Source organism: Pteropus alecto, unplaced genomic scaffold (assembly GCF_000325575.1).
Source record: "Pteropus alecto unplaced genomic scaffold, ASM32557v1 scaffold109, whole genome shotgun sequence".
Lineage (NCBI taxonomy): Eukaryota > Metazoa > Chordata > Mammalia > Chiroptera > Pteropodidae > Pteropus > Pteropus alecto.
Genome location: NW_006494608.1, coordinates 8,012,847 through 8,036,116, shown reverse-complemented (window position 1 = coordinate 8,036,116; position 23,270 = coordinate 8,012,847). Strand labels below are relative to the sequence as shown.

General features: G+C 44.3%; 1 protein-coding gene across 1 annotated transcript in view; it reads left to right on the top strand.

Annotated features, from left to right (window-relative positions):
• The window catches only part of CDHR3 (cadherin related family member 3), a 60,810-nt gene that overhangs the window by 14,707 nt on the left and 22,833 nt on the right, over positions 1–23,270 (top strand). Inside the window, exons 3-7 of the mRNA XM_025041932.1 lie at positions 2,248–2,413; positions 5,675–5,772; positions 15,087–15,181; positions 15,978–16,082; positions 21,434–21,582. Coding sequence (XP_024897700.1) covers positions 2,248–2,413; positions 5,675–5,772; positions 15,087–15,181; positions 15,978–16,082; positions 21,434–21,582 — 613 coding nt within the window. The remainder of the gene's footprint in view (positions 1–2,247; positions 2,414–5,674; positions 5,773–15,086; positions 15,182–15,977; positions 16,083–21,433; positions 21,583–23,270) is intronic.

The following is a 23,270-nucleotide window of genomic DNA, read 5'->3' as shown; positions in this document are numbered from 1 at the left end:
CCTGTCTCGGAGCATGACTCTGCTCTGTTCTCATCTACTGTCATGAGCGCTGTGGTATAAATCAGGAAACAGAGGCAGCTGCTCTGGTAAAATTACCTTCCCTAAACAGTTTTTTCCCTAAACAGTAAATATGCTCAGCCTAGTCCAGACAGACCTCGAACTTAATATGCCTTAAACCAGACTTACTGCCTTTCACAAAAACTGCGGCCAGATTGCCCGCAACCAAATCAAGATTCCCCGCAACCAAATCAAGATTCCCCCATTCTCAGTTGTGGCCTTTTGCAGTTCCTTCTCTATTCTGTTCTAGTCTCCTTATGTATGAAATTAGGAGACTTTTTACTAACCTATTGTTGTTGTGATAAATATTAAAATACCTAACAAAATGGCTTGGCAAGAGCCTGGCATGCAAACGTTTAATAAATGCCGGTAACAACAAGAACAAAAACAACTTTTCCATTTGTGTTGATAGCAACCCAATTCCTTTGGTTCCAAGATACAACATTTTTGGATCTTTTCTGATTGCTCTATTTCCTTCCTCTGGGGTATTAAATCTCGTTCCCAAGGGAAAGGGGCTGTCAATAGGCAATATTGTGGTAAAGGACCTGTCCAGGCTTGGGGTTCAGGAGAGGACTCTAAGCTTAGCAGGAAGCTAGGGTATAAATCAGGAAACAGAGGCAGCTGCTCTGGTAAAATTACCTTCCCTAAACAGTTTTTCCTGAGGGTTTGCTCAGTGCCAGTCATCTAGGTATTCCATGGATTAGATCATTTAATCCTCACAAAAGCCCTATAAAGCGGATGTTCTTTTTATCTCCATTTTACAAATGGGGAAACTGAGGCTACAGGAAGGTTAAGTAATGGGAAGGCTGGGCTCAGATTCTATGCTCTTTACCGCTATGTTATACCGCCTCTTATTTACCACATGCCAACCATTGATACGGGTCATCTCCACTTGTGTGTATTATCAGGCTGATCCTGCTTGTGGATGGAGGCAAGGCTACCTCGTTTTTCCTCTCAACACTCCTTCGTACATTCTCCCTCCACTACACATACTCATTCACGCTGATGGCTGTCCTCTCTTAACCAATCCAGATCTTGCAAAGTCAAACATGATACTCGCTGCCTTCTCCATGAAGCCTTCTCTGACTAAACACAGCTTACAATGAACTCTCTTCCTTCTGATTTTCCATAGTACCCTGATCTAGCTCTTTGTTATAATAACCTTATATTATAACACGTCTGTTTAACCATGGCAAAAATTAACTTACCTAATTCTAATTATGAGGAAACAAAATCAAGAAATGGTGAAGTGACTCTCCCAAGGTCACACAGAAGTTCAGCGGTGGAAACGGAATCAGACCTAAGCGCTTTCCTCACTACAGGATACTGAATGCCTCACTGTCAGGCCCAAGTTGTACTAATAACTAAAAGTTTCTATTAGCATAATTAAAACATTTAATCCTTAATGTCCCAAAAGACTCTGTGCCTTCTGGCAGCTCACCAACAGGGATGTAGATGTTAGAGGTCAGAGACTGGCCTCCAGTTAGCCTAGCCTCCACAGAACCCTCCTACCATGGACCGCCTGGGCTCCTCCTAGCAAAAGTCTAGATTCTGGTGATATCTCTCTGGCGCTGGTTCTTGGTATCCCTCTCACATCTCCAAAACACCTGTAGTGCCAAGAACAATGTTCCAACACTGGAAGAAAGTATGGGAAGGCACACACACAAAACTAAACAGGCAGCTGATGTTAGTAAATATCATTCCTTATTTCTGCAGATGTATCCTTTGCTTGTTTATTCTTGGAAGTGGCCTTGGGAAAATTAGAATGGAGTGATGAGTCAAGATGTAATTTAATAGCAGTCCCAGGAAAGTGTAGCATCTTGTTCTGAAAGATGAGAAAATCCTGCTACATTTTGAGTTGTTAAAGGACTTGTCTAGGAGCCTACCCCAAGTAGCGATAGGTTTTTAAATTCTTGGGCTATCCATCTCTAGTCGATGCAACCAAAATTTCTCCTGAATATTTTTCTTTCCTGTGAAAAGCAGCATCATACACAGCAGTCCCTTTAGTGAAGGGTTGCGGGGCTTATGTTTGGAAGGACTAAGGCAAACTACCCGTTCCTTTGAATGTGAGTGAAAAATGGTTTCCAGGATGCTGGTTGCTTCCTTCTTAGTAATATCCCTTTGCAAAACTCAAGCATACAAAGCAGGCCTCTTCCATGTGATTACTAAGAAATCTGCGTTTACTTTTAGGTTGTCACCACTGGGAAGGAGCAACTAGATTTTGAAACAGGACCAAAGATATTTGATTTGCAAATTTACATTAAGGATGATGTTGGTGCCACTGACCTGCAGGTCCTAACTGTCCAGGTAACAGATGTGAATGAGCCACCTCAGTTTCTAGGCAACTTGGCCAAAGGTAAGATACACTGGGGTGTGCAATGAAACCCAGACGGTGGCACAGGGAAGACCCTGGGGGATGGAGAAAAACAGAAAAGTAAATAAACAAGCAGCTGTTTCCCTGAAAAAGGCAGCTGCTTAATGAGCAGGGAATAAATAAAATGTCCTTCAGCCCAGGACTCCCAATAATTGTGCCCAGCAATTTACAAAGCCCTTCACAACCACGGTTTCTCTTAGGCGTCTCTTAGTCCTGGGGAGGCAGCTGAGGATCAGGACCTCAGGTAGATCGTTCTGGAGGAACCTGGGCCAAGCTCATCGGGCTCATCACTGCACACTAGTCATCGACTGACTTGTTCATTCTCTCCATGGATGCTGATGCCTTGAGGGCAGTGTGTGTGTGGCATCTGCCACAGAGTAGAGACAATACACATAAGAGTGAAGGGTAACTTCCTGCACGATCTCCCCCAGGCTCATGGCTGCCACAGAGTAGAGACAATACACATAAGAGTGATCTCCCCCAAGCTCATGGCTTTGAATGCCATTCATACTAACAACCTCCAAGTCTATGTTTTAGTTCAGGTTCTCCTCTGAACTGCCTCAAATATCCAAATGTCTTACCTAACACCTCTACTTTGATAACTAATAGACATCTGTAATATTGTGATTTATAATAAAAAATGTATATATTTGGTCTTCCTCTGTTTCTGACGCAAAGCTCCTAAAACCCTTGGATTTCTTGTGATGAGAGTAATAAAGGTATCTTTTCTTATGTTAATGATGTGGCATTTGAAATGCTCCTAGGTCACCTAAGTATGGCAATTGTGGCCAGTGGAGCCAATCATGTATTTGGAGGGTTGGAACTTTCAGTCCCCTCCACACACACTCTCTCACCCACTGCCACCACTGCAGGAGGGGAGACTGAGTTCAATCACCAATGGCCAATGATTTAACAAATTATGCCCGTGTGTTGAAGCCTCCGTAAAAATTCAAAAGGGTGGGGCTCAGAGAGCTTCCAGATTGGTGGAGATTCAGAGTGGTATGCCTGGAGAGCTGGAAATTCAGTGCTTTTTCTCTACTTTGTGCCCTATGAACCTCTTCCATCTGGCTGTTCCTGAGTTATATCCTTTCATAATAAACCAGTAATCAAGTAAGTAAAATGTTTCCTTGAGTTCTGTGATTCCCTCTAGCAAACTGAGCCCAAAGTGGGGGTGTGGGTGGGGTGGGGGGGTGTAGAAACCTCAGATCTATAGCTGGTGGGTCAGAAGCATAGGTGACAACCTAAACTTGAATTGAGCTAAATTGTAGAACATCCAGCTGGTGTCAGAGAATTGCTTGATGGTATAAGAACCAGCCCCCCCACCCCACACCCATACACACACACACACACTGGAATTGGTGTCAGAATATGAAATCTCAAACTTAACATGTTCCTAAACCAAATTCTTGACTCCTACTCCACCCCTCCGACCCCCACCATCCCCACCCAAAGCTGCTTTTCCTGTTTTTCCTATTTAAATGAATGGCAACTTCATTCTTCCAGTAGCTTGGACCAAAACAATGAAGTCAACTTTGACTTCTTTCTGTCTCTCACACCCAAGGTAAAATCCATTAGGAAATCTTACCAACTTCTAAACCTGTGCAGAATCCTACTTGTCCCTAGCCTGTTCACCACTACCTCCACTAGTCATGTCTCGCTTGGGTTGCTGCAGTGGCTGGCTAACTGGGCTCTCTGCTCTGCCCTTGCCCTCTGCTGTTGATTCTCCATATAGTGGCCAGAGGGATCCTGTTATACATCACTTAAATCAAGGCACTCCTTTGCTTAAAACTCTGCAAGAAACTTTCCATCTCAGTCAAAAGGAGAGTGAGAGTCTCTTTAAGGCCCCAGCAAATCGGCAAGCCCATACAACCCTCACGGCCTGCCATGTCTTTCCCACACATCTCCTGGTCACCTGCTCTGCACCAGCAGTCCTGGCCTGCTCACCCATCTGTGAGTACTCCAGGCACGACCCTACCTTGGCATCTTGGCATTTGCTCTTTCCTCCTCCCCTTCCCCGGTAACTCTATGGCTCTCCCACATTTCTTTGAGAATTTTGGTTCAAATGTCAACAAACCTTTCATAAGCACTCTATTTCACAATGTAACCCAACTCAACAACACTTCTTTCCCTGATTTTTCTTCACGATGTTGTTCAATAACTTGCACACATTCTACTCATTTATTTTATTATCGATAAAATAAATATTTTATTATTGATATCTCCGCACGAGAATGCAAGCTCATGTGAGCAGGGTTTTGTGTTTTGTCAACTGCTGTATGCCCAATGTGTAGATCAGTAAACATTTGTTTAGTGAAAGCATGAGCAGAGATAAAGTGAATGAAGGCTGAAGATAAGCTGTAAGATGGCTCGAGTTCAAATTTTGATTCTATTCCTTACTGACTGAGGCAACCTCAATACTTCTCTGAGCCTGTTTTCTTATTTATAAAGTGGAAAAAATTACAATGCCTACTTTCTAGGGCTGTTAAAGGAGGGAACATATGTTAAGTCCTCAGCACAGTGCCTCAGAACAGAGTGAGTTAATGTTAACATTCTCAGTCATCTCTCAGAGAGATTCTCAGAAGGAGATGCCAGAGAGAGAGCATGACAACTCCTCAGGCAGGACTGGTGGTACCAAGTGACACTGCCTGCTCTTCCCTCCCTCTGACATCCAGGAACTCTGAAGTAGATGAAATCAATTTTTTGTACCCTTTCCTGAGCCTCTGCAGCCCTCTCTCCCCTCTGATTTAGTCTCTTCTCTATTCTATTTAAGGCCTCTCATTTTAGGGACTCGTTTCTGCTAAGATGCTAAGTGCACTTCAAGGGGCGACCTTAGCTCTGTTCAGAAGGAATCTGCACATGAAAGGGGATCTGGAACATGGGGCAGCCTCATCCTGGATGTTCCTACCTGTGGTTACTTTCCAACTCTCTTATCATCTCCCTCTCCCCCACCAAACAATAGTACCTTAGGTCACCTCTCATTGGAGGAAATATGTGAAGACTTGATGACAGCTTGGCCAACCCTAGCACTTAATTAATTCCCATAAACAAATCTACTCCTGCAAGTTGGCTATGGTCTCCCTTATGGCCTTTATTATTCCTGCCCTCTTTCCCACAGTGCCAAAGTGCTTGGTTTACTTGGCCGTGTTTGGTTTCCTTTGGTTTCCTTTGGCTGCTCTGGTTTTGGAATTCCTTGTTTGCTTTATCTAATAAAATGTTTCTTATTTCACTGTGATGTGGGTATAGGTCAAGACCTCTACATAGTGGAAGGAGCAAACCCTGGATTCATTTACCAGGTTGAGGCCTTCGATCCAGAAGACACAAGTCGAAACATACCCCTCAGTGTAAGTCTCCTTGTTAAACTTCTCCACGTTGCTTTTGATTCAGGAGCCTGGCATCTCGGCAGGGTGGGCCTGGGCAGTGACAAGGGGAGGAATATGCTGCCAAAGCATGGAGGACAGAGGAGGTTGGAATGGGTAAAGGGGTTCTGGAGACAGACACCCCAGATGGGCTACATGGTTCTGTGTGATCTTGGACAAATTCTTAACCTCTCTGAGCTTCAATTTCTTCATCTGTCAAATGGAAGAATAATAATACCTACCACAGTAAGGGGATTGTAAATATTAGAGAATGCATGAAAAGCCACTTAGCACAGTGCCTGGCATACTGAAATCGCTCAATATTTTTTAATTCTAAGGTAATAAAAATCCAGGTATATATTTTTAAAATAAGCATAAATTGTATACTCTAAAGAGAGGCATTAACACTTCCTTTTCAGAGATGAAACCAAGCTGCTTGGAGGCAAGTTAAAAAAAAAAAAATTAAAAGAGAGTCCCAAGAATTCCAAAGAAAAAGAGGAATTCTATACAGGAAAGCAGGGGATTCTGTCCTGGAGAGTTGCCTCATGGTTCAGTTTGAGACAACTGCTCTCTCTTCTTTTCCTTTTTAAATCAGTTTCCTTTGATGGAGCTGCCAGTGGAGCTCTTGTAACTATCAAATCTCAGGTGAAGAAGCCTCTTAGCTTGTCCCTGGGCAAGGATGCCCCAGCGCTACCTCTGCCCACCAGAGCGGACGTGGGCACCCACCGCAGCTGGGCAGCCCCGGTTGAAGAGAATAATGTCACTGGACTAACCTTGGAGCAGGCAACACTCCTGCAAACCCCGCCTTACAGAGGAGAGAATACTTGAAATACGACACTCGGGGAATTGGTAACACCAGGAGGCTGTTTCTGCTGTTTGCTACATGGTTTGCAGCTTCAGTGGGACTACTTGTTCTAACGGGAGGAAGTTAGTTAGCCTTGGGAATAAACTCCAGGACCAATATAATATGGTCTACAGGCTCTGAAAAAAAGCTGTTTAAAATTATTGGACACATGTTAGGGAATAGTCTGTTATTACTAGAATAAATTCCTTCTGTCAAAAAACAAAAACAACTGTTAGCAAACCTAAAAGGCGCTGGAGAAAAAAGGGGAGACCTTATACCGGTAACAGTTTGCAAACTGGGGGGACGCAGCCTCTGGCAAATATCGAAAATGTGTTTTGTGGAGACAAGGGGAATGCTGCATTTTATAGGGAAAGTTCCCACCCTGGTTCCAGATTTCTCCAATATTATGCAAAGGAGGGACCCAAATTGCACACTCTGTTGGTCCGAATTACTCAGTCCAGATTGGTTGGCTTCATGAGGTCTGATTGGTCAATAAAGATGCAAGGCTAGAGCTGCAAGGTTCCGATTGGATGGGGGCAGGTCTCAGTCCATTGATTAAAAGATGAAACTGGAAACTGAAACTGGAAGCACAGTGCAGGAAGTTGCAGGCTCAGTCTGAGATTCTTCTCAGTACACAGAATATGCAAGAGGCCTCTGTCAGCAGATGGCCAGTAGACTCATTTATAAAATGTGGACCCATAGTTGACCATTGGGAGTCCATCCCAGCACATAAAATTTTTCTTGGGGTTCACATCCAATGACTCGTTCTTCTCGGGATACACTTAACTCCTTTATTTAAGATTCTATTTGCACGAATAAGTAAAATGAATATACAAATGCTTAATGGGTCCCTATTTTGTACTAAGGACAATACTAGGTGCTTTAAATTTATACTTATTAATAACATACTCTATATTAGTTACGAATGTATTTGTCTAAAAATAACAGAAAACTTAACCACAGTGGAGGATATGGGATATTTTTTAAGAAGTCCAGAGGCAGACAGGCAGGCGATGCAGAGCTTGCACAACAGCTCCCCTCAAAAACCTGGGCTCTTCCTATCTTTCTGCTCTTCCATTCAGAGCACGTTGGATATGTCCTCTTTATCTTCACCTCATGATTACAGTTGGCTGCTACACCTCCAGCCTTTACCTCTAAGTTCCAGGCAGGAAGAGGAAGAAAAAAAAAGAAAACATGAAGAGGTATAGGGTGAAAGGGACAGGCCAGCCCAGTCTGTCCCTTTTCTTGGTAGGAAAACAAAGACTCTCCTGGAAGTCCTACCCAGAGGACTTCTGCTTATTTCTCACTGGCCAGAACTATCTCCTGTGGCCACTGTTGCTTGATGGTAACCAGGGGAAAAGGGATTTGGGATAGAGATGACGTTAGCAACCCCAAGTATAATACCTTGCTTCAATTTCAACATTTACCAAGAATCCACTATGTGCCACGTTTTCTATTAGACACTTCGGTTACAAAGATGAGTAAGATGCATCTTTGTATCTCAAGAAGTTTACAGTCTAGATTGGAGACGTTATGCATACACCAAATAATTATAATTCAATAAAGTAATTATTATAAAGTTTGTACAGGATGCAGTGGGAGCAGAGTGGAAGGAATCTCAGCTGCTGAGAAAAGTATTTATTTTTAAATCTACCTTTTTAATATAGTTCCAAATTATGCAGAAGGAACAAGGTCATGGCTCCTTTAAAAACACCTCCCAGATCAGGTTGTTCCTTTCAGATGAAGGGAAGCTGCCCAGGTGGGGAGCAAATGCAGCAGGTGTTGCCCCTTTGAAAGAAAATATACCATCAAAAGAGGGCTATGAGCAGCTGCAGGGTTGTGGAAGCTGCAACAGGGTGGCTGCCACTGTGGCTCCTGCAGCAGAGTCTTTAGGAGTCGTTTGGGAAGGGGGCACTTCCAGTCACAGCAGAAAGTGTTAATGAAGTATTTAACACCTGTGCTGAAACTAACAGCTGCGCAGAAAGTCGACAGCCAGCCTGCAGGAGCAGTGAACAGAATCTAGAATGAACATTTCTCAGACTAGAAAAAGGAAATAACAGTTTAGGCAGTAACATACAGTGGACTTTGTACTTCCACATCTTATTCTGGTCTCTTCAAGGTGCTAAATGACAAGTTTTGCTCTGTACAAGGAGAAAAAAGATAGGTTAGCTTGCTAATGACCAGACCTGTGCATCTCAACCTTGGCTGTAGATTGAAACCACCAGAGGAACTTAAAACACATACACATATCTGGGTCCCCCCTCTAAAAGTCTGATGTGACTGGCCTGGGGTGTGGCCCAGGCATCAGGCTTTTAAAGCCCCCAGGTGATCTCATATGCAGACCGGGCTGAGAATTGCTGCTTTAAGACACGGTTTTCAAACTTCCCAAGTCTCTCTCTGAGTTTGGATTCTGTGGGTCTGGGAGTCTGTGTATTTGCCAAACACTCTGGGCGATTCTTCTGGTCAGAAAGCCTGGGAACACTGGTTTATGACTTTCTCAGAGGGTGTTCAGGCTGCTTTAAAAAATGCAGATTCCTGGATTCAGCTTCAGAATGCCGAATTGGAACACACACTTCCCAGGTGATTCTGATGCACTCCCCCCTTTGAGAACCACTGAACAAACAAACAAACACAGACTTCAATAAACACCAAAGCATGCGCATAAAGCCACCTAGGCTTGGTTTGTGCCTGTCATCTTACCTGATGGGTTCCAGGAGTCACCTTGCTGGTGGCAGCAACTAGAGGAGGAAGGATGAATTAAAACTAGCTATAGGACATCTCCAGAAACCCCAGCTCCTTTAAAATGACAAATCCTACAACCCTTGGCCAACTTAATGATGTGAAACAGTGTCATAGATGATGTAAAATTGTGGCTAATGCAGAAAACACTGGTATTTGCTTCCTCATTTTTAGAGAAATTTAAAGAGCATGTGGTCATACCTTGCTGGGACCAGCAGTGGCCAACAGAGCTGGAATGTGAGCCAGAAAGAAGTACTGTGTGTGAATTTTTATATGTTCTAGTAGCTACATTAAAAAAGTAAAACAAAACAGGTAAAATTAATTTTATTATAGTTTATTTAACTCGATATATCATTTCAACATATAATCAACAAAAACTATTCATGCAATATTTTAGATCTTTTTTTCATAGTAAGTCTTCAAACTTATTGTGTATTTTACACATGCAGCTCAACTCCTTTCAGACCAGCCACACTGCAAAAGTTCAGTAGTCACAGGTGCCTGTGGCTAGTGGCCTCTGTGTCGGATGGTGCAGCTCAGATCCCGCAGCAGCTCCCCCACCCTGTGCAGCTTCTGTGCTTTGACGGGGTGCAGGTGAAGCACAGAGGCAGGTGTCAGTGGTGGGCTCAGCACACAGAGATGCGCAGGATGATCTGCATGTGAATAATTGTATTTACCGTCATTTCTTCCCTGGCCCCCTCCCCCTTTCTCTGCATCCTGAAGGAGGCTCTGTGAGGCCCGGCCTGCACCCACTCACTCCAGACTCCCTCCCCTACTTCTGCTTGGAAATGGCCCAGTGACTGCTGCACAGCCTCCTCCTCCTCCGGGACCCTAAGGACGTTAATCAGTTTCACAGCTGGAGGCAAAGTGATCTAGTACAGCAATTCCTCCATTAAGGGGCTTTCTCTTGGCCTTTCCATTAGGAAAGGACTTTTGCATGAAGTTAAATGTACTTTGTCTTCACCAGGAAAGACAAAGGATTCAATTAAAAGAGCAAGAAACTTGCTAGTAGCTGGGCTACGGGGAGGGCAACGGAAAGTGATTCTCTCTGCCTCCATCTTGGTCATGGCTCCAAGAAGTGGCGGCAAGTTGTGCTTTTAATCTTCCTGAGAATAAAGTAATTGCCCCGGGATGAGAGTTTTCAGGTCCACTGAGCACCCTGTGTTTCGAGATGAGGGAGAGAACCGAGGCCCTTGCTTGGGCCAGGTAACTCTAGTGAGAACTGAAGTCTCTCACCCAGCTCCTGCTCATCCCATTCTACTGTGTTCTGGAAAATTCTGTCTTTAGTGTCTCACCTCTTTCCCGAGTGACAGCGCCCCTTCTTCTTCATGCACCTCCACCCCCACCACACACACACAGATACACACCACCCATTCACGTGCCCCCCTGGCACCTGCCTGCTAACTCAGGAACCACCACTGAAGTCTGTGAAAAACACATTCTGACCAGGTGCTTGTTAAAATGCTCAAGAAAGGAGAAAGCAGTGGTATTGGACAACTCCCACTCCAAATACATCACCAACTAATGACTGTACATTGGGAGAGACTCTTTCTCAAATAGACAAGGATTATTGTCCTTAAGAATAGTGAAGCCTCAGTCAAAGAACAGGACCCAGGCTAATTATAAAAAAAGAATATGAGAGGATGGGATCTGCAGCTTTATCAGTAAAGGATGACATATCTATAGCATTTTGCGTTTATAAATGTGGCTCTTTTAAAAACATTCAAATGCTTGCCCATAACCCACTTAGCTCACCCACATAACACAATAGAAGAAGCCTGAGCCAAGTTAAGGGCTTGCAGTAGTTTTTTTTATGGTACTGTTTTTTTTTTTTCCTCCTAAGCCCCCTTCCTCCCCACTCCTGTCTCCCACCTCCCACCTCTGAGCTGGAACAGGGATGGAATAGGGAAAAAGAGGAATTGAGGCTTTTATAAAACATTCAGATTACACTGAAAAATATAATAGAAATGTGGCATCATATTTATAACTTATAACAGCCTAGTCAGAAGATGGTGCCCAGTGACGTTAGCCCTCTGGGGCTGTTAGCCCTTTGGGGGGGGCGGTGGTTGGGGCATGTTCTCAGTGGCTTTTAGAGTCGTGGACACTCCCTGGACTTGGGAGGGATAAGGGTCCTTCCTTCACTCTGAAAACTTGACTGATCTGTTCTTAGAAGGCTGAATTCTTGTTGCTCAATTCCATTGTAGGCCTGAAAGCAACTGATGGGTACAAACTGGCGCAGGTTGAATTATTATTCACCTGTGACTCCAACTGCAGTAGGGGAGCCAGCCCGGAGGTAGAGTGCCCTCCCCAGGGAGCCTGACATTTCAGGAAACTGGGCCAGCTCCTTCTCACCCTCCTTCCTCCCTACACCAGTGGCACCATAAAGGGTGAATGGGGCAGGAAGCTCTGCTAGTTGTCTTCCACACTGAAGCTTTTGTGTCTGTGAGCAAATGGTAGCTGCCAAGGGGCTGCAAATAGAGAAACCTGGGGTGGTGGTAAAGGAATATTCCCAAGTGGGAAAACGGGAGAGCTTGTGTGACAAGCATTTGTTAACCGAATTGATCTGATTACTCAGGACTTTTCTTAGCCAGTACTGGAGCAGAGAGGGGCTGCAGTTGCTTTTCATTCTATTTAATTTCTGTTTTCCAAGAATGAATATCAAGGGAGCAGCTTTGATTAAACAAGCCTTTAAAAGGGGAGAGAATGCCAGGTTTTACAGAAAGCTTTCTGAGTTGCTGGCAAATGGCCACATGACACAATATTTTTAGTCTATGGATATTATCTCCTTTCTAAGTACAAAACTGCTATTCCCATTAACACAAGCTTGCAGGTTCAGGGATAAAGGAAATTAGCCTGGCGCTAAAAGAAAAAAATTAAGATTCCAGGAAATCAGCCTCTTAATAAAATTAAGAAGAAATTCCCCATGTTCCTAGTTCTGCAGTTTTACCCTTTCTATCTGCTGCTATTTATTTTTTCTTTCTTGCTGAGATTGAGGGCAAAACTAGAGAAGATTTCATAACCAAGACTAGCATTACCAAATTCAAAGAGATTTTTAAAAAATTTTGGCAAGATTTTTGTTGTTGCTTTTAAAAAGATTTTTAAAAAGATTGTAAGATTAAGGTAGGCTTGCTGGTGTCAGATGGGAAATAGGCAAGAAGAAAACCCCCATATTTAACATTTAACAAATATGTTAAATTATATATTAGGCACTAGAGATATATCAGTGAAGAAAATGAAGAAGCCCTTCCCCTCATGGACGTTACATTCTAACTGGACAGTAGTAGTTGACAGACATTGAGGTTTCCCATGTACTTGGCACTGTTCTAGAACTTTACATGATCCTCCCATGGGGCATGCCCTATTGTTATTACTCTTTGTTGCACCAGCCCTTACAGTTGGAAAGTGGCAGAGCCAGGATTCAGATTCAGCTGTCTGGTTACAGGGCCAAAACACTTAACTCGACTGTCCCGATCGGTCACTCTTACATTCCCGATGGGCCTTTGAGTCTTTCTTCTCTGTTCCTATCATAGCCTGTTTTTCTCTCTTGGAGCACCTTTCCCACATCTTCTTTGTATGTTCCCTCAGTTGACCAGAAGCTTTTAGAGAGCAAGGCCTGTCTGTAATCTCTGTGTCCCAAGATCTTACACTGTTGGGGACCGACCGGAACTGGGGACCTATCTCTTAGAGCATTTCCAAACACATGCTCATTCAGTGTGTAGTAATGCCTCCTTGAGGTCTATAAACCCTGCCGTTGCATCTAGCTTTAGTCTCAGCTCTGTGGGTACGTGAGGATTCTCTACAGAGAAGACTCTGCTCAAAGACATGGAACTGCTCTGCGTGCAGGCAGCTGAGGCCCAGGCCACTGCTGCCCAGGCAGTGAGTGGGAGAGTTGGTTGGGGCTTGGGATCTAAACATCACACTCTGAGTGCTGCTAAGTGCTTATATAATTTGGGGGGGTGGAAGAAGAGGGCTCCTTGGCATTGCCCAAATATTTCCTCTCAAAAATGAGTAGGAACCATCTAACTGACCAGTAAGAAAGACTTAGTAAAATAACCCCCTCCAGGAGAATGCTGTGCCATCATTAACCAACCAGGCTATAAAATAAGATTTAGGAATATGAAGAAATGCTCAAGCTATTCCTGAAAATAACAATATTATAATTTTGATTAGAACATCATCCCAATATTTTTGGAGGGTGTATGTTTGCATAGAGAAGAACAGAAGGGTATCCAAGAAAATGAGATTTTTAAAGGTGACTAATATTAAGTTTCTTTTTTATACTTCTCTGTTTTTCCCAATTTTTTTTGTAAAACATATGTTTATTAGAACTAGGCAAATGTTATTAAATAACAATCGGAAAGTAAACACTTTAAAAAATGGTTTAAAACCTTATATTGTCCCCAGAGGGGACCTTTAATCTATTTTCTGTGCATCCTCTCTTCTCCTGTGAGGAGCTCAGGTGCGATCGCAACGTAGCAAATCACTGGGTTGGAATCCTTGGCTGGTGTTTCTTTTGATTTTAGACTTCAGGGCCTGTGGCTCTGGTTGCAAAACCTCCACCGATGAACTGATCCAGAGATCTAAGGCCTTGTGGAGAGATCATCTCTCATCCTAGTAGGAAATAATGAAATCTTCTAACCTTAGAGTCCTTTAGAACAAATGAATATATACACATGTGAGCCTCAAGTGTGGCTGCAGCCTGTCACACTTTACAGCATGCATTCAGAGTTAATCCTCAACAAGAACGTGGATGAGCAGCTGGTGGTATCATCCCTAAGTCACAGGCAAGGAAGGGACTTGCCCCAGATCCTGTGGTGAGAACCAGAACTCAGGCTCAGCTCTGATCCAGGTCCTTTCCTTGCACTGTTGACTCCACCATGGGAGCAAGGACACAATCTTGATGAGCACCTTCTAGAGCACAGGGGTGGTCCTTCCATGGGCTGGCACTTTGTGAGCTGGGCGAATAAGCCTGTGTTCCTGTCAGAACAAGTGGTGCTGGGCAGGAGATCATCGAGAGGGCTGGGCTAAGCACTGGAGCCAAGGAGGACAAAGATTTCATCTCTCCAAGATGTGGGAAGACCTGACCTGTGGCCACAACCCTGAGCTCAGATTTTAAAACAGCCCTTCTATACCTCCAAACCAGCTTTCAACTTGGACTCTGCTAAGTTTCGTTCTCTCTCACACTTGTCCGTTCCCTTTGCCCTTCCATTATTTCAATGAATGATGCTCGTGCATGTTTTTGCACCCCACTATACCATAAGTTCTGTTAAAGGTAGAGACCAGATCTCCTTTACTTTAGTATCACCCTATTACCTAATGGTAGCTGTGTTTAAATAGTGTTCATTAAAGCCAAGACATAGAATCAAAGCCAGAAATTGTCTTGGGAGGCAGAAATGAGAATGTGGTGACAGAGTTAAAGAGACTAGATCCAGAAGTAGAATGCCCAGACAGGGGCCTTTTATATGTGCTCTATAATCAAAGCAGGATCCAGTGACCAGCTTATGAGGGTGTGGCCAATCAGGGACAGAGGCTCAGACCACAGATCTAGAAGTTTCTTGATTTAAGAATCAGTAAGTCTGAGAACTGCCCATTCTTAGACTTGTACACCAGGAATGTACCATGAGCCAAGAATATAAAATGGAAATTGAAAAACTTGTCTTCTGGGGAAAGATGCATAGGTATGTTTAGTTACATTCTTTTTTTCCTTATTTTTCAGTATGCCCTGGTTTCTACCACAAAGAACTTCAGAATGTCTGCTGATGGTAACTTCTTCTCCACAACAGAATTTGACTTTGAAGCAGGACACAATAGGTAGCCTTTGCTAATGACCTTGCTTGAAGTATGACCTCGCTTGAAGTCCCGTTTATCTGAGGGTCAAGGAGCAGGCATGGTACAGCCTGAGGGAAAGTAAGGGGCCCTGAGCAATTTGCTGCCTTCCTGGCAAGTTCAGAGGGTAGCGAGCCCCAAAGGGGAACAGGAAATAAGGCAGTTATCTGGAAGGCCTCTTTCCCCATCCAAAATCTTCATCTCCAGATAATAAGAATGACCGTGTGAGAGAGGGCTCCTGAAGCATCTGGAGGTTGCCTCAGATGCCCCGTCAGCTTGGGGAGGCAGCTGTCAGAGCTGTTTGCTAACATGAAAGCAGGATGCAGGAGGTGAGAAGGCCTCTGAGAAAAGATGTGTGGAGAGTCCAGGGTATGAGGATGAAAACACACGGGCCTTGAGGACCTACCTAGGTTTGGCTCTTGGCTCTACACCAAGTGTGAGAACCAGGGCTAGTTACTAATCTATGGGAGCCTCGGTTTCCTCACGCGGGCGTCATACACACTTTGCTGTGATGTGAGGAGCAATGGAGATGGAGTGTATGACATGGTGGGCATGAGCAGCCTCTTGGTGAGATGGTGGCTGTAAATAACAACTACAGGGTGAGAAATGCAAAAGTGGGTTTTTAGAGATGGGGAAAGAAAGGTGGACATAGCAGATCTGATTCTGTAGGAGCATCTAGAGTGGGATGACCAGAAGGGGACAGAATTCTCCCTCCTCCTACCCCATTTTGAGGCAGTGTCGGCAAAGCTAGATTCCCTCACTTGGGATCTTCCCCTGACAGTCACGATCTCATCGTGGAAGTGAGAGACAGCCAAGGGCTCAGAGCCTCCACATCACTGCAGGTGAACATCGTGAACATCAACGATGAAACCCCGCGCTTCACCAGGTAGGCCTGGGGGCGGTCAGGGCTCCAGGGGTGCAGGCCTACCTCCCTCAGGTAGCCAAGCCTCCTCAGACACACTTAATACAAGACAGTGGGGTGCCCTGGAGAGGAGAGATAAGGGGCCCGAGATCTTCAGTGTCCTTTACCTGGGCTTCTGGACTTCTATCTTCTACTTTTGCTCCCCCTGCCTCTATACCCCAACATTCGCCTGTACCACAGGATTGTGGGTATGTTGGGAAGGGGGTGGGGCCAGACATGATGCCCCTGGTGCAAGGGCTTATGGAGAAGGTAAATACAGTAGTCCCCTCTTAGCCACGGTTTTGCTTTTCATGGTTTCAGTTACCCAGAGTCAACCGTGGTCTGAAAATATGAAATGGAAGGTTCCAGAAACAAGAAATTCATAAGTTTTCAATTGCACATGATTCTGAGTAGTGTGACGAATCTTGTGATGTCTGCTCCATTCCACTTGGGATGTGAATTATCCCTTCATTCAGCATATCCACGCCGTATTTGGTCCCCTTACCCCCACCCTTAGTCACTTAGTAGCGTCTGGGTTATCAGATCTACTGTCATGGAATGGCAGTTTTGTGTTCAAATTACCCTTATTTTACTTAATAATGGCCCCAAAGCACAAGAGTAGTGATGGTGGCAATTCAGATATGCCAAAGAAAAGCTGTAAAGTGCTTTCTGTAAGTGAAAAGATTAAAGTTTTTGACTTAATAAGGAAAGAAAAAAAATCGTATGCTGGAGTTGCTAAGATCTATGGTAGAAACAAACATTCTATCCATGAAATTGCCTAAATTGTAAATTACATTTTATCATAGATATTTATGTATAGGAAAAAATTAGTCTGTATATGATTCGGTACTATCTGGGGGGACTTGGAATGTATTCTACACAAATAAGGGGGAACTACTGTATAAGGCAGGTACTTTTATAATAGAGTGCTCAACACTAACAGTAGCAGAATCCTGGAGCCCACATCGTCAGTCAAGACTTCGTAAAACCCACTCTTAGAGTGTCACTCTCTCTGCCTGAGAGGAGGGCGATTCTGATAGTGCCTCAGAGGCTTGCTCACTGCCAGGTGCTCTAAGTTCCTTCATGCCATGGAGAATCCAGAAAAGAGATCTGGCTGTTTCTGGCAGCTCCTACATCCAGCAGAGGTGAGGAAGGTAAGTGAACCTGGTGGAGGCAGCCTGTGGGAACGTGCCTGGCACCAGCCCAGGCACAAAGGGGAGACCTGAGCCTGTCGGAGATAGGGGTTTAGGAGGGGAAGATGGGATTTTGAGCTAGCATATGCCCTGCAAACAGCCTGGCTGACTGTGTGAGACTGCCCACCCCAGTTGCTGAGGTAGGCTCAGCAGCCAACCACAAGGAAACTGGCAAAGTCGGCTACCTGGGGTTAACTGCATTGATGTCTATGAATAAATTCAGCCTAGGAAACTCTGCAACAAAAACTGGGCCCCAGAACTATGCAGAATGCTTGCAAAAGTATTTTGAGATTAGGAGACATTAGGGCCACCTCATTCCCAGGCTAACCTGGTGTCATTTGGCAAAACACACATTTATGAAACTTCTGGATTTTAGCGTGGTCTATACCCCAGTTGCTGGGTGTTGGTATGGAGGGAACAGCAGCAGACACACTCCCATGTAATGTTTCTCATCAACACCTGTTGCCATGTTACACTCAGAAGAATGACACAGTGCATTTCTGCAGAGAGGTTCCTGCAGGAGCACAGCCCCGGCAGTTCATAAATAGTTGTGACATCGAAGCCTGGATTCTGACTCAAGTATTGGCCCACACAGCACTGTGGATTCATCAGTAACCCGCAGAGGGAGGAATGGCTGTGGGGCTAGAGCAGATGCATTCTGCAGTGCCCTCTTCACACACCCCGTCTGTGAGGTGGGAAAGCAGGCTAATGGGGTTACAAAGGGGAAAACAATTTCTTCCAAGGGGCAGAACTTGTAGATCATCTGGTTTGGACTGTGTCTTCCAAAATAAAGCAGTTGACCTCAGCAGAAAGAGAACATAACCTTGGCTGGATGTTGGGGCCCCAGAGATCAGTCTGAAACTCTGATTCTCATTTTCGATTTGAGAGATGAACCTGTTAGGCTCCATCCCAGACAGAGAACATGACCCATGTGACCATCTAATCGTTAAAAACAGCCCAGAGCAGTCTACTTCATTTCAAACAGTGTCCCACAGATATTGGTAGGGATGGGTCTGAGAGAGCCTGTGCTCTAGAAGGGGGATTTGGGGTAGGTTGGCTGCCCTGATGTTGCCCAGGCTGCTCAATCAGAGTCAGCTTCACCTCTCAGTCTTCTACAATTTGGAAAAGCTTGCTCGGTTTCAAACTAGGTGCTGATGTTGAGAGCTTTCATGGTTCTCTTGAACCATGATCCTTCTTTTCTCCCCAAATCAGCTCTAAGAGCTAAGACTAACCATAAATTGTTTATCCATTAAATTAAATCCTCAAACTGATCCAAGTATACTGTTAGAGTGTGAAGTAGAACTGTAAAATGTGGAAACAACTCATCTATCTTTACTATTTGTTGAGGTCCTACAATTACTACAACCAAAGCCAGTAGTATTTCTGTTGTTGAAAATGTTTCGCCATTTTATCACTGGGTGGTGACAAACATCTGAATTTTTTATGGACTCATAATGTGTACTCCAGGATTCTGCTATTATTCGAGGTGAGCACTTGATTATAAAAGTACTGGACTTATATTTACTCTCTATATGGTAAGCAGAATGCTTGTTATTTTTTGCAAAGCACTGTGTTTTAGAGTTGGGCCGATAGGTCTTTCTACACTTCTACCCATTTCTTTTGTATTTACTCACAGTCCTTTTCACATAAGGTGTGTGGCAATGTATACACACCTTATGCACTTACTGAATACTCGTTCATAGTTATGAAATCATTGTGGTCACCCAGGATTCATCCTTTCCTTTGAGTGTGGCCACTGGCCCTCGTCTATCCATCGCCCAGGCTCTGCAGGTCTCGTGTTATAGGAGGAAGGTACGGGCATGTAACTGGCATGAGAGCATTACCCTGTCAGGTGGCTACAGGGTCCTTGCCTTACTTGTGCTTTGCATAGAGCTTAACTGTGGTCTGAAGGTAGCACCCTTACATTAAATGATATTTTATTTATTTTTGGGTCTCGGATCCCCAAACCAAACAAACCAAAGATTTGATCTTCTGCCAGGCTGCATGTCAGGTCAGCCCAGGGGAGAATGTTTTACCTGAGGAGCTGGAATTTACCAGTAGCCTCACCAATAGCCCCCTTCAGAGGATCTTGATTTCATGGAGTGCCCAGCATGGACTAGATGAGCCTGCAGGAGAAGATGTTTTAAATAGCTGCACTAATGACATTTTGAGCTAGAAACTTCCTTGTGATGGGGGGTTGAGGTAAGGGAGGGAAGAGGGGCTGTCCTGTGCCTTGTGGGATGTCTAGCAGCAACCCTGGCTTTATCCCCTGGATGGCAACCGCAGCCCTGTCCCCCAGTTATGACAACCAATATAACTGTCCCCAGTTGAGAACCACTGTATTAGGGAAGATGGGATGGTGAGAGGGAGGGGATTCTCCTCTCAAGGTGTCCTGGGTCTGTCCTATGAGAAGCTAGGAACCTGTGATTATCATCTCTGGTGATTCCTTATCATAGTCCTGGTTAAACTTTAAAGTACACATCAGTCCCTCAGACATCTTGTGAAAACGCAAATCCTGATTCCGCGGGCTGGAGAGGGCCTGAGATTTGCACTGCCTGGGAGCCTGTTCGAAATGCAGGGAACACACTTGGAGTAGCAGGGGCAAGGTTGTGAGGGTGGCATGAGTGTCTTGGAGATCCCCTTGTTGGAGGTTAACAGAACCCACTTCAGGTAACCAAAGAAAAATATAACGAGTTAGAAACTGGGGCTCTCAGATGATAGACATAAGGGCTTAGTCCAGCCTAAGGAGCTGGCGCTACAGGCTTCTCTCGCTCTGGTTCCTGCTGCCCCTGCCTCCTTGGCCCCACCCACTTGTCTATTCCTTGACCCATCAGTGGGCACAGTACAGATTCCCTGAGAAGGGGGTGTGTGAGGTAAGTAAACGGATTAATAGGCTGCTTTAGTGGGACATTGCTAGGGAGAGGCCCCGGAGCACTGGGGGTGGCTTCTTGATCTGAACAAGATCACTGTCCCCCAACTTGGAAAGCACCTACAGGAGGTTATTTCACGAGTAGGGGGCGGGCCCAGGGTCTAGGGAGGAGCCCTAGTCAGGAGGTCCCACCTTTCCCTGCCTGCCAGATTCCAGCTGGAGCTTCCTTGTCTTTCTACGTCTGACTCCACATATCCTCCAGGGTGATGAGAAAGAGCTGCAGGAATACCCTGAGCTCAGGAAATGGATGCCATCATCTAGAGCTGAGGTGCAGTCTCCCCTCTTAAAGAAGATCCCACGTGGGAAAATTCACACTTAGGAAACTGGCAAATGAGAGGTGACTATTTGTCCCACTGAAATGATTTTCCCTCAGTACAAAGACTTCTTGCAAAATTATTTTAAACAATAAGCTTCCCTTGGTGCATTCGAAATTACTCAATTTACCCAAGTTGTGTAGTTAAAACTTCGAACCCACCTGTCATATTACTGGCCTTTTCCAAAGGCAGTGGAGGTCTGAGGAAGGTGGGTACACTGGCAATTTGGGGTTATTTTGCAGAAGTCATCCTTGGAGGGCAGAGAGCTGACTTTGGCTTCTGCCCAGGGGGCTCATTTCTGCATTCAGAGAGCTGACCTCATGATTAATGGTACTTGGAAGGTGCACAGTTCTGTGCATAAATTCTGCCTCCACAAGCAAAAAAAAAAGACAAGAAAGAAATAAAAACTAAGTAGAGCAGAAGCACTAAAATAGGGAAGGTATACAATTTATCTGGTTTTTGGTGTCTGCCATGGGATGGGAGTCAGGAACCTGCAGTTCTGGACATTATGTCCAGATGGATTTTAAATATAATTCAGGAAACTTTTGCACAAGAATCGAGAGAAAGAAAGAAGATGGCTGGACAGACCAACTATCTTTATTTTAAAAAATGTTAATGCTAATCTGAAATGGCACCAGGCTGGGTGAAGTCAGAGACCACAGCCGATGTAAATCAGAGCAATAACAGCATGGTGCTTTCTTTGCTTCCACAGGGATGTGATCTTTGGAAATACAAAAGCCAGTCTCTTCTGCTTTCAGCTGCTGAGTTCTCTCTCTGAGCATGTTGATGCAGCTTCAACAGCTCAGGGCTATATTTAGCATTAACCAAAATACCCACCTCCCAGACTCCACCCTCCCGTGCCCCTGAAAATTAGCTGTGTCTGCTGTATTTCTGTTCCAGCCCAACTCGAGTGTATGTGATTCCAGAGGAGCTGGGTCCAGGAACCATTGTGGCCAATGTCACAGCTGAGGACCCTGATGATCAAGGTTTTACCAGCTTCCTCCTCTACAGCATCACTACTGTTAACAGCTATTTCATGATAAATCAGTGTAAGTCACTCACACACACACATTATTCATGTGCATCCTTTAATTCAGCCACATGGATTGTTTTTCAGATATTTTATGTCTTCTGATTTGGGCATGCCTTTCTGTCTAGAGTATCATAAGTTACCAGGTAATAAGCATATTAAAAACAGCTGGCATGGGAGTTGGGGAAACTAAACATGTTGACAAATGTATCACTGCTTCACTGTTGAGGCAGGTTCTTATGTAAGGATGGGTGAGTTCACTATCCTGAGGGTACCTTAAAGTCTTCTGAAGAGAGAGTCTAGACCAGCATTGTCCAACAAAAATAGAATGGAAGCCACATAAGTCATGTAAAAGTCTCTAGTAGCCACATTTTTAAAGAATAAAAAGAAACAAGTGAAATTAACTTTAATAAAACATTTTATTTAACCCAACAGATCCAAAATAGCATTTTAACATGTAGTCAATATTTAATAGTTATTGAGATATTTTAAATTATTATTTTTTATAACAAATTTTTGAAGTTTGTTCTAAATTTTATAGTCACTGCAAATCTCAATTCAGACGGGTCACATTTCGAGTGCTACAGAGGCTCACATGCCTAGTGATTCCTGTATTGGATCCCTTCAATCTAGATCAGTCTGTGGGATTGCTAGGAATTATTTTCCAATCTAAGTGTCTCAGTGCAGAGAAGGACAGTTTATTCCTCTCACAAAGTCCATCTTTTTTCAGGATCCTAGTACATAATGGGCTCTATGCGGGGTGATCCACATGCATTCCATCTTAAGTACACAGCACAGCAACTCAATGACCTATCATAATCTGCATTTTACAGAGGAGAAAACTGAGGCTTAGGGAGAGATTCAGACAGGTGAAGTGACTTGTCCAAGGTCTCACAGCTTATAGGCTGTGAGGCAGAGATGCAAACCAAAGCTGCCCAACTCAGAGTCTGCCCTCTTTACCACTCCCAGACTATACTACCTTGGAAGGCCCTATCACATCACCAAATAGTACTTTGCTTTACTTAATGGTTTTGTGGAGGCCAGCATCGACAATCTCAGAAAGACAATGTATTATTTGCCCTATGGCCTTTAGGGCAAAGGATACCTGCTCTCAGGAGAGGCAGGCAAAGGCAATAATCATGCTCTGTCTCTGAAACTCCCGAGCACTCTGTCATCAAGGACCTCACTCAACTGACTGTGTAAGGATCGATAACCACAGTTTAGAATTCTGTTCACTCTAGTATTAAAATTGAACTTTTAACAAGTACAATATTTAGGGAGGAGCATATGTAAGACTTTGGTTGCAAGTAACAGAAACTAAAGCAAGTCAAATCAAGCAAGATCTAAAGAAAGGTAGGGACATCTATCAACAGGATACTGGGCATCTTTTAAGAAAGAATGGGGCAGCCAGGGGATAGGAAGGGTGGGAACCAGCACTGCCCCAGTGACTTCAGTGGCTAGAGTTCTGGCCTCTTACCTATAGCTTCACTGTTAACCTGACTTGTTACCCAACTTGTATCTCTCAGTTAAAATTCTCCAGTAAGGGAACCCAGTGGGTCAGTCTGGAGTCAGCTGCCTACCAGTCCAGTCAACTATGGGCAACGGCTGCTGCCAAGGGCCCAACCCCGAAGTTTGCGTTGAAAAATTCTAGAAGGGTCAGTCCAGACACCCCAATCAATGTCTAATAGAGAAACTTACATAAATTTT